The sequence below is a fragment of the Gallinula chloropus genome, assembly GCF_964237585.1.
Source record: "Gallinula chloropus genome assembly, chromosome: 12".
NCBI classification, from domain to species: domain Eukaryota; kingdom Metazoa; phylum Chordata; class Aves; order Gruiformes; family Rallidae; genus Gallinula; species Gallinula chloropus.
Window position 1 is genome coordinate 17,674,576 of NC_140097.1, and position 11,350 is coordinate 17,685,925.

The window sequence follows — 11,350 nt, forward strand, 5'->3', positions numbered from 1 at the left end:
AGGTTTTGTGTTTGGTGGGATCAGAGCTGACAGAATTTTTACCAGCTCCTGGAAAGCTTCCTGAAACCAGAAGGCAACCCCCTGTTACAGTGAATGAAAAGAGCACAAAGAAAATCCAAACCCAGTGTCCTGTCACCAACTATAACATCTCCTTACTGCTGCAGCAAATCTCTCACAACACAGGGGGAAAAAATAAAATCTTAATAGTGTGGTGAAGCAAGGAACCTGTTGTCCAAGCACTAAGATACAATTCAAATGCCTGAATCTAAAGCAGCAGTGCTTAACAGCTGAGACAAACAGCCTAGCTTGACGTGAAAGGCAGCTGAATACCTGCTGGGCTGGTTAGTTTGTTTTCCAAATGTGGCTTAGCATTAATAAACACCATGTTTAGGAACCTGCAATCTAGATGATGAAATCTCACAAAAAAGTGAGAAAATAGCAGGAACCTAGTATAGCAAGGCAGAACTGCTCAGCACTGTCCTACACCTCACAATATCCAAAATGCAGCACTGTTTCCCGGTCTGTTCTACCACACAGGACAGCACAGGACAGAGAGCCACAAGTGTACCGTGAAATCAATGCTGGTTAAAAGAGGGAAGAAACCCACTGATGAAACCTAACATTGCTATTAGGTGCTCAGACTCCAGAATTAATTTAAATTCTTGCACATTCTAGGAAAAGTTCCTTGATTTTGAACAGTGCTTGTGAAAATAAGCACTTCTAGTTGGCACCACTGAATTCCTAGGGTCTAGGCACCTAACAGCAACAGGTTACAATACTCAATATTGCAACAACCAAGTCCCTTTCCAAATACAAGTTTGTGCAAATTCATCACAGCTACAAAATCAGGTTTTGGTTGAAGAAGAATGGTACTCGAGGTATCCCAAGAGGTTATTTGGCTTGCTATCATTACTGCTAGGTATTAACTAGTTAAAAACCAGAAGCAAACTTGAAGACCATCAAGTTTTAAGTCCTCATTTCTGAATCTGTGAGGTATTCCTAGAAAAACTCTTCGATCCCTCACTGCTTCAGCTTTCAGGCTGACATTCACGTTTTGGACTTCAGTGGCTCTGCAGGCTGTAGTGCCAATTTAGCACTAATGCCTGGATCTGCCAGGACCCTTACTAAACACAGCAGCCTCACCACCAAAGAGACACATTTCTAAGTTTAGAGAAACAAGTATTTTGAGTTGGGACACAGCTTTATTCCCCCCAATATGCAGTATTATAGTTAGTTATGTTTTGCAATTCAACATTCTCACCAGTAAACAGGACACTTAATTTTAAATAGCATTTATACGTATCAACTCAGTATGTTAATAGAAACTGTTCTGAGGCAACAGCTCATCATGAGAAGATGAGGTAAAAAACAAGATGACACGGTTTGGAAAAAAAAGGTTCTTCCTATGGAGTCAGTTAAAGCTCATCTTGCTCACTGCGCTCACGGGAAGAAACCCAACGAGATACAATCAGTTCCTGAAATAAAAACCAGCAGCTATTAAGGAAGGGCTGGGGGGAAAGCTACAGGCAGAGAGGGGTGGGGATGAAGCCATCAGCAAATCAACGTATATTATGGATCCACTGAGAAATTCTGGTAGATGAGTACATCTATTCCTGGTCTATCACACATTTTTCTCCATTTTTAAATACAACCTAACCTTACAGTCTCCATAGGTATCCCTGTTTCCCCATGCAAATGTTTACGTTCACTGTAGCAGCAACATTAAAACTTATAAGATCCTATGTCTGTAAGCAGCTGGTGATGCACTCCTCATGCCTTGGGGCGCAGGGGAATCTAGTTTCTTTTACTGTGGCCACACATGCAAAACCCAAAGCATGCTAAAGAGCAAGCAGCAGTTCAAGGAGAGGGGGTCTTGCAGGGAGATGCCCAGCTGCCCCTCAGCAAAGCTATATAGGCAGAGAAGTAATTACTCACTTGGACCTTAATTCTTCTCATACATTCTGGTGTTGACATCTCTTTTTCAGTCATGTCAGATGGTCTAATCAAATAGCATAACATAAGTTCCTGTTGGTAAACAAAACACAAATACATGAGTTTCAACTGATTTCTTTCTATACAAGCTTTAGATTTATTAGCAATGCAGATATCAAGTTTCCTACAAGATGTCTTTTGCAAAGCAAGTTGGGAAAGCTGTTTATCTCATTTTATCAAAGCATAGTACTCCTGTAAGATAAACTAGAATTATATCACAACACCTGAGCAGCATAGTTGTGACTATGGAAGCGCTATGTCTGAAGCTTTACCACAGAGAAAACCTTTTGGAATCTTCCATTTTCACTGGTTTTAAATGATAGATGGAGAGGGATTTAAAGACCGAAGTGTCAAGCAAGATAGACATGTCCCTGGGGTCTGTCTTCTGCTCCTCACACAATTTTTAATGTTCCTACAGGTAACAGAACTTTCATAAATTTATTTCCATAAAATTCTTTCCAGAATTCATCCAGATATTGACAAAGGAGACTCTTGTTTACCTACTAGCAACTCAATATGTTCTTCACCAGACTAGAAGGAATCTCTTTCCAGTCCTACTCCAATACCCCCTTCTTTGGCTGCACATTTATATTTTTAAAGCTAGTTTAAAACTAGCACCTTACCTTAGAAGCATTAACAGTTGTTCTGTTCAACCCAGACAAGGACTTCCAGCTGAGTGGTCTGCGAAGAGAACCTTCAAAATTGTCATCAACTAATTCAGCAAGGACAGAGTAACTGGAAAACCAAGCAATTCATAGAAAGAAAACAAAACCTAAGAATTACAGCCTAAAATTGGTGTTAACCAGTTTGCCATCATGCAGAGTAAGCAAGTCATGAAACTTAAGTCTTTCTACTGGGCAGAGAGGAGGAAAAAATTAAGTTGGGAATATGCTTACTGGCACTTTCCCCCCTCACCCTTCTACTGACTGGTAGCATTCTCTTATGAATGCAAATTTGACATTTATAATCAGATTATTTAGGAGTTTAACTTGACTAGCTAATGAATAAAGATAATAATCATCCCTTAGAAGTTTTCTCTCCCAAGTTAAATTATGCATGGCATTTATATTTAAAAGTTTGTATTACTAAATCACATTAATCACATTACTTTCCTGAGTGCATTCATCATATGAGTGCTAAATATGCTCACTGAAACTTTTAAAGTCTTACTACTGTTACATGAATTCAATCAAATTGTGTTATTTGGTACCTCTGCTAAAAGGACTTTTGCATTCCCAATGTGAATGCATCTGGCAAAGTATTTTGTGTGAAGAGTATGTACTTAACCAGTGAAGATGCTGAATTTGTGAGAGAAAAAATTAATAAGATTAATTAAAAAATTAATAATTAATGAGAAGTTAGACAGAAACACAAGCTTCAAACCTTGCATGATAGAAGGGCGGCCCTTTTCGATACAGCACTGAAAGGAAAGAGAAACACCTTAGATCATCGCAGAGTTCCTTCCCCTCTGGGTTTAATACCTGGGACCACAGATATTTTCAAATGTTTTGTAGGGGTTTAGTTATACAAGGCAAAACTCCCAATACTTTAGAATTCTGCTCAGAATTAAGTTGTCCCAGCAAGTGGAGAGTGAGGAAAGAGACAAAAAAGCCATCAGGGTGATGCAGGGCAGGGCAGTGGCAGGTAAAGGATAAAGTAGAAGAGTCAAAGGACAGTCAGCAATTGCTGGGGGAAGAAGTTTAGGATGGAATTTTTCTGCAACAGACTCATGCTTGTAACACTGTATTTGCAACAGAAGTTGAGTGACTGGAGTGCAAATAAAGGATCACAATAAGCCATTGAGTTTCTGTTACAGGCAAGCATTTTCCACACAGTTTAGGAGAGGCAAAGGGCACAAGTTCTTACACACTGCCCACCAGGTGCACTAAACATTCCTTCTCTTTTTCAAGAGTACACAAGACTCATTGCAGCTTTAACTGAGCTAAATGGTTATGTTTTCTCTCTACCCTTTGTCATGAGCTTGTAGGAGAGGGCTGTCTTTAACTAGCACAGGTTCTCTTACACAGCTGCCTAGCACAGACCTTATCAGGAAGAAAACAAGCAGCACTTCATTCCAGTGACAACCACAACTTGCAAATTATCCACTGCAAGCACTTGTAGTAATATAAATTCTAAGAAGGCATTGCCAGAACCAAGAAGGTAGAGGAGCTCAGGAGTACAGGCAGAACTCCTGCTCACCTTAACTAACCCACTTCCATTGCCTGACACAAATCCAAAGGCAATGATATACTTAACAACAAATTAAGGCCAGAGCACAAATGAGTTGTGAACAAACTAATACCAATTTCACATATAGATCAGATGATCAATAGTAAAACCCCATCTGTAGCCCAGGGTACTAAGAACAGTGATGCTGAATTCAGGCAAACCTACACACTGGTCTAAAAGCTCAGCACAACCTTGACACCCTCAAAAACACAACCCCCCAAATTATAAACCTGCTTCAGCAGTAATAAAACATCTGCTGGTTTGTATGCATGCACTAAAAAGTATCTCCCTTTACACACATTTTCCTGTAACAACATACATTACTGTACTTTCAATGTAAACATGAGCTGAAGGCCGTGTCTGAGCTATTCAGCAAAGGATGTATGGACATTACTGATTATTCCTGCAGGATTAAAACCCATACCATTAATAAACAAGTCTCTTCCCCTTCCTCCCTACAACTCTCCCTCCCTCACCAAAAACGTACAGAGAAACAGTCTTAGCAGTAAGTCCATCTTCCATTAAATGAGAATAAAAAATAGAATCATTTTTGTATCATTCATGTAAGGAAGCTACTCACAGAGATCAGTTCCATACTTGAGTCCGACTTTGGGCACCCAGCCCTTACTGCGGAAGTAGTGATACGCCATGTAGGTAGTTTTGAAGTTGGGCTTCACATCGTTGAAAAATTCCCATAGCTTCAGAATAGTCAGGGGCTCCTAAAAATCACAACCTAAGGCATTAATGTGACTATAACATTACAGAACACTGTGTGTAGTAGAGCATAACAGCCAAATACCAAGTCCTCTGTGAAGAGCGTGAACTTCAGGCAATAAAATATGGAATTCCCCTTTTCCAGGAAAGTATTCACCACATTGTTCTTCACATGCTTATTTTTCCCATTTTTCCTAAGTTACAACAAAAACCTTTGTCTACAGAAAAACTGCTTAGCTACATTTGCCTTGATAAATATAAATTTCATTTAAAAATATCAATACTTGTAGTAAAAAAATCCCTAATTACTCTGTTTGGTATTTCTTCCTTCAGAATTAACTATAAAATACTGCCACAGTCGGTAAAAATTTCAGACTGAAACATATCCAAATTAATCATATCCCCAGTAATCCAAAATTAAACCAATCTCTTACCTCACCATAATAAATACTTAAACATCCCAGAGCATACACCAAGAAAAATGCCTGAGAAAAGAAACAGAATCATTTTAACTGATAAACTCTATCTGTAGTTTGTTCCATGCAAGAACACTGGGCAAATTAATTTTATACAAGAATCCTAATGTCAAGACAAACAAGTTGCCTGAAAGTTTCCTTTGAGATTTGTCTTCGCGACTTTTGTATTTCAACACACAGCACTACAAAAAAAAAAAAATCTATGCATGTGCTATAGAATCCCACAAGCACTGTGTTAAAACCAACACACAGGAATACATTTACAGCAGCCCAATAGAAGCAGGATTTAAATACATGTTATATTCCTGGTATTTCTATATTTAAATTCTATCCCTGGTCTCTTTGTCAGTGAGATAATTCATATAAATCAAATGGGATTTCACCCTGCATTTTTTTAACCATATAATTATTGCAGGTTATTAAAAGTACTCTTAATGACTAGGACAATCCAAATATTTAGGAGACAAAGGAGGAGCCTGTACTTCAGAAACAGGTAGTCAATTTTACTTTTTAAAGTAAAACTCAACGAACTTGTACTGTATTTGAAAAATACCTCTTCCAAGCTGAGTTGTAAATATTCAAAAATCCTAAATGGATTTCTTCTGCATACTAATTTTTCCTTCTTGACAACCTACAAGAAAAAAGCCCCACACTGCATTATTAAACTTTAAACTGTAAAAAATACAGAGTTTTGAAAATAGCAGCGAAAATAGAATTTTTCTAGAACATAAGGATACTCTTTATCCTTACATTTTCTTGTGCATGAGAAGAGTCATCTTCAGGACATAAGCTCCCTTCTTCCTCTTGCACCAATACATATTCTGGAGCACACTCTCTTGACTTGCCCGTCTCACCGGATCTTTGCTCAGTGCTCTCCTTGCAGCCACAGTGCACGAGAAAACCATGCTGCGGGCAAGACACTTCAGCTACTTCTTTCAAGTCACCTTCTTCCTGTTCCTTAGAGCCACATACGGCCACAGGATCAAATGCTGGATCTCCTTCCAAACAGGCCTTCTTGTGGCCTTCTTTCTGATTCTCGGGGCTTTGGGCTTCTACATTCCCAGTATCTGTAGAAGACTGACTGGAAAGTTCTGTATTTTCTGTACTTGGGCCCGTTCTGTTGCAGCTGTTACTGTTCTTTTCAGCCCTGTTTTCTTCCAAAAGCGGCAGCTCAAGAGGCTTAGTGTAATTTTCAAGAATTCTGGCAACTGAGCGCTCATCAAATCCTTGCTCTCGCAAAACACTTTTAGCCCACTGGACACGATACTGGTACCTAGTAAACAAGTAAAGTAAATGAGAAGTTCTGGGATACATCCTTTATTTAACAAAGCATCTCAAAAAAAAAAAAGATTCAGCACCACTCACAAAACAAATCTGACCCCACCTGCCCACCACCCCCCAGTAACTGCTGTGCAAAATACAACACACATGATGTCATGGGAGCCCAGTCTGCAGGAAGCTGCTGAAAACATCACTGAACATCAAGATTCTTCTACATTTTTTGGCCTTGTTCTGCCCTTTAAATTTCTCTGGAAACAAACACCATTACTGAATGTTGTGCAAGGAGTACTGCTATACAGTTTCAAGAAGCAAGGACTTCACCAGGTAAAAGCTTCCTTCTCCCAGTGATGCCTTAAGCCTGAATTCCCTGCCAAAACATCTCTCTGTCAGAGCTTGCATGATTCAAATATACAAGAAGATTTTGCATATAGAGCTCTCACACACTTCATCTATCACACAGCTAACTACTGAGAACAGCAGCTTTAAAAACTCTCTTCTATCTTTGGAACAGCAATGGCATAGCAAAAACACCAGCGAAAGAGTCTTAAGCAGAAGCAACCTTCACTCTTAACCAAAACCCACACATCCCTGAGAAATAACAATGATCTGGTTAGTAGCTGAAAGCTGTAAATATTTTTTTAATTACAACAGAGTTTCGGTGATCCTTCAATTATTTCTCCTCAGGAGATATCATCAATACGCAGTTGGAGATATTAATTCTGTGAAAGTTAAGGCTGATTGCTGCTATCCTTACTCAAACTTGAGCAACTCTCATATTCTTTATTTCCCAAAATAAAATCCTCACACAGCAACTACTGACCAAGTGATGAAGAACTAAAGAGACAATCAAATGCCAATGTTATCTGTCAACACAAAATCTAAGTCCCCTTGAAGTCTCAAGGTAAAACTATATAATTCAGTGCTGCAGGTGTTTCTGCTAGATGTAGGAACTGTAGTAGTAGTTTGTAAGACAAGCTGTTTGGGTCATCTAAAGTTGAGGACTGGAGGAGTGTAGCTTTTAAATTTAAATACATTTTTAGAGCTATAGGATTAAATCACAACAACTACCTTGCACACTCTTACAGTTAGTTCACACACTATTTCAGTGGAACAAAATAAATGTGATCCAACATTCTGTTTTGCTAAATGTACTAGCTAGAAACATTAATGGAGACTATGGCAGAAGTTGAGACTTGATGACCCTTATGGGTCTCTTCCAATTTGTGAGATTCTATGATTATAGGGAAAAATATAAACCCTTTATGTAATACATACATATGTAATTTCAAGAGCTGCCTCAGCCCACATTATACTATTGAAATGGGAGAGTTATTTTAAACTGTCTGCCCCAGAAACTTTTCTTTCTCCTGCTCAGCTGAGAAACAAGTTTATTATGCTTGATATTATTATGAATTAATTACCCACACCCCTAAGCATGCACTCCATCTTGGCTTTTATTCAGCGATTAACACCTGCAAGCTTACATGAAAAACACGCTGAATATAACATCACCTACTCAATTTCTAGTTTTTCTAGTGTGATTTATGAACTAAACAGAAGAAATAGAAGCAAGTCATCAGCATTGAAAAACAGTAAAAAAAAATACAAAATAATGTTTCATAAAAACCCCAAGAATAAGTTCATGTAAATTAACTTACTTTCTGGATGTAATTATAGGCATGTTTATGTTACCACCTGTATAAAGAAAAATATACATTTCTTCATCAATATAAAAATGTTTTAATGTAATTTTGATCATTGAGGTAATCTGCAGCCTAGCAATTAGCCCTGTTTTCATTACACTATGCCATTTTGGTCCCATCTGCACTCAGAGACGCAGCAGAATTAAAGAGGTGCAGAGGTAACAGCCTGCACAAGAGCAGCAACTAAATCCTCAATTTTTCCCAGCCCATAAAAAAGATATGATAAAATCTAGTGATGTCTATTGAGACTTAATTGTCATGGAAAGGATGAATAAAGAATGACAGTCTTTCTGTAAAGAACCATAATCATGACCAGACCAGATGTAACAGGCCATAACCAAATGAAAAATTTTACATATCCTTCCTTAATGGACACTAAAATCTACAGATTAAACCCAAGAAAAAATTGACAGTTGCAGGAAGAAAAGTCCAAAATGACACCTTCGCTTCCTAAGCAACAATCCAGTAAAGGCTAAAAGGGACTGAGGAGGTATCAACATGTTTCCTGTTCTTGTATTTTTCTTAGGCATCTGGTACTGGCCATCATCAGAGACAAGGCATGGGGGAGTGAGATCCCTGATCTGATAAAATAGAGATATTATTCTTCTGCGTGTAACTGATAAACATGTAATTTCAATGACTGCTGTGAAGAGCACTATTAGGACAGCTATGGAAGTACAAACTGACACAATTTACCTTGCCACTTAGTAACCAGTGAAGGGTCTGAAATGCTGTACTCTGGTCGACTTCTTGAAAGGATACCTTTTCCAAAATAGCCCTTTGAAGAAAAGGAAAAATCCTTATTATGTCATCAGACAAAACCAAACTTCTTTTCTAATAAAACTAGTTCAATGTTTTGACCACCTGCACTCAAAAGATTTAACTGGTGGAAGGTGTTGGGTCTTTTTCCTCAATTCTAAATATTTATCAGTCAGCATCTCCAAGCAGATGCAGAAGAAAACACCTGCATATTAATGCTGTGACAACACATAACAGAGAAAAAAAAGAGATGGGTAGGAATGGGGAGGAAATGGTACTCGAGCATAAGAGGCTCAATGTAGCTTGTTTTACTCAGGAAGAAATCGCACTGAAGCTACAAGAATTCTACAAACATTTGTAAAACATTAATATTACAATCTCCTGAGCTATAAAAACAAGAAAATGCTTTTGCAAGGTTGCATAAAATATTCAAAGGAGAAATAAAAAGTATAAGGTGTTTACAGCTGTTTCTTAGTTCACAATTTCACTTCATTCCAAAATTCATTTGCTGGGATAAGAATGAAATACCTCTCATATTTGATACAGAATACATGTTTCATACCGATTTCAGGAGATGAGGGAGATGTGGAGAACTACCAGAGGCAAAAGCAGAAAGAATGCATAAATGCAGGCAGATTTTAAAAAGTATTATGCTTCACCTATGTTTGAAACACTAAAAATACTGTGCAAACAGGGTACACCACCTTGTTATAAAGCTGCTCAATGTCTTCAGGGTTCCTCACAATAACATTGTTGTTAATGATTTCAGCCTGACATATTCTGAAATCCTTCCCACCCACGTCCACAGGAAAGGGAGACTCATACGACTCAAAAACTCTTCTTTTCCTTCTTGGGGGATGAAAAACTGCTTCTGCCATTTCCTAGTATTAATGTTCCTGCCTAAATAGTGGAAACAAAACATACACTGATAACGAGTTAAAGTTCACCCGTTTTTACACACTTCGGCTACATTCCCAAAAGCAAATCTGCAATAAATCCTACAGCATAACCCAAGTTTAACTCTTAACTATGATGCCAGACAGGTGTAATTTGCTACTGTGATCTGTTAATCTTCTTCTCCTGGGCATTGCAGTACCCCCTGCAGACCAGGGTAGGGGTAGTTCCCAGCCAAGAGTTTATAGCGTAAACTTCAGATGAAAGGCAAGTGCTGAAAACGTTTCAAGAGCAGAGCAGAGGGATGAGCGGAGTCACACAAACCACGGCACACCGGTGCCTACATATAAGCTGTTTTAACGCATCACGGAATACACGGTAGAAGCAGCAGCTGCAACCGGGAAGCGCTTCCTCCCGAGGCTCTTTGGAGACGCCAGCGATAGGTAACCGGGAAGGTTACCCGCCAGGCAGAGCCGACGCGGAGGGGGCTCCGCGCAGCCGCTACAGCCCCGCCGACCGGCAGAGGGGGGACAAGTCCTGCCGGCGCCCCGGCGCAGGGGCCGCCTCTACACAGGGCCGGGCCTCTTCCCGCCAGGAAAATCGCAACGCGCAGCTCCGCCCGCCCGGACCCCTGCGCAACGCTGCGGCCGCGGAAGGAGGACGATGACCGCCTCCGGGGACAGGGCTAGGGCCGGGGTCGGCCGAGCAGCGCCGCAGGCCTGGGCGGCCACCCACGCAAGGCCCTGCCCCGGCGCCCGCAGCCCCCGCCTGGGGCGAGGATCGGAGCAGCCCTGCGGGAAGCGGCCCGCCGCGGCTACCGGGCGGCCACAGGGCGGGCAGGGCCTCTCGCCCATCGCCGTCACGACCGCGCGCCTCACGCACCCCTCACCGCCGCACGAGGAGGCCGCGCGCCAACAGAGAGCGCCAAAAAATCCCGCCCCGCGCTCTGAGCGGGCGACCGCGCGTGCGCACGGGGCCAGCGCGCGGCAGGCCCCGCCCTCTTTCCGGCGTTTCCTCAGCGCCGTGAGGGGCTCGTGAGGCAGATAGGGTCGGGTGAGGGGTTTTGGTGTTGGGGGGACGTGGCGCCTCGCCCCGAGATACAGGCGGAGGCGGCCCGATAGTGTGTGGGGAGATGAGCCGAGCCTCCGGGGAAAGACGCGGAGAATGCTTCCGTGCGAGAAAGGGGAAGACTGGGCTCCCAGGGGGCCTCTACACCGCAGAGCTGCGTTTCTAGTTGCTGCCGGCCGTCATGCTGCGGTAATGTCCCCTGCCTGCAAACCGACTGTCGGTTTAAAAGTGATA

The 11,350-nt window shown here is 41.2% G+C and overlaps 1 protein-coding gene across 1 annotated transcript; it reads right to left on the reverse strand.

Moving 5' to 3' along the window:
- Window positions 1-1,122: 1,122 nt before the first annotated feature.
- TSEN2 (tRNA splicing endonuclease subunit 2) lies at window positions 1,123-10,983 on the reverse strand. The gene is made up of 12 exons (XM_084269680.1): window positions 10,931-10,983; window positions 9,859-10,054; window positions 9,092-9,173; window positions 8,351-8,387; window positions 6,162-6,684; window positions 5,965-6,042; window positions 5,370-5,420; window positions 4,802-4,940; window positions 3,376-3,412; window positions 2,616-2,727; window positions 1,936-2,025; window positions 1,123-1,475 (listed from the first exon to the last, which is right to left on the reverse strand). The coding sequence occupies exons 2-12, from the start codon at window positions 10,030-10,032 to the stop codon at window positions 1,416-1,418; spliced, it is 1,383 nt and encodes a 460-aa protein (XP_084125806.1). The 5' UTR covers window positions 10,033-10,054; window positions 10,931-10,983; the 3' UTR covers window positions 1,123-1,415.
- Between the last annotated feature and the right edge of the window lie 367 nt (window positions 10,984-11,350).

Coding starts and splice junctions, on each gene's coding strand:
- TSEN2 (XM_084269680.1), bottom strand. CDS start 10,032: ATGGCAGAAGCAGTTTTTCATCCCCCAAGAAGGAAAAGAAGAGTTTTT. Junction 4,941..5,369: donor TAAGTATTTATTATGGTGAG/GTAAGAGATTGG, acceptor TGTGATTTTTAG/GAGCCCCTGACTATTCTGAA. Junction 1,476..1,935: donor TGAGAAGAATTAAGGTCCAA/GTGAGTAATTAC, acceptor TTTTTATTTCAG/GAACTGATTGTATCTCGTTG.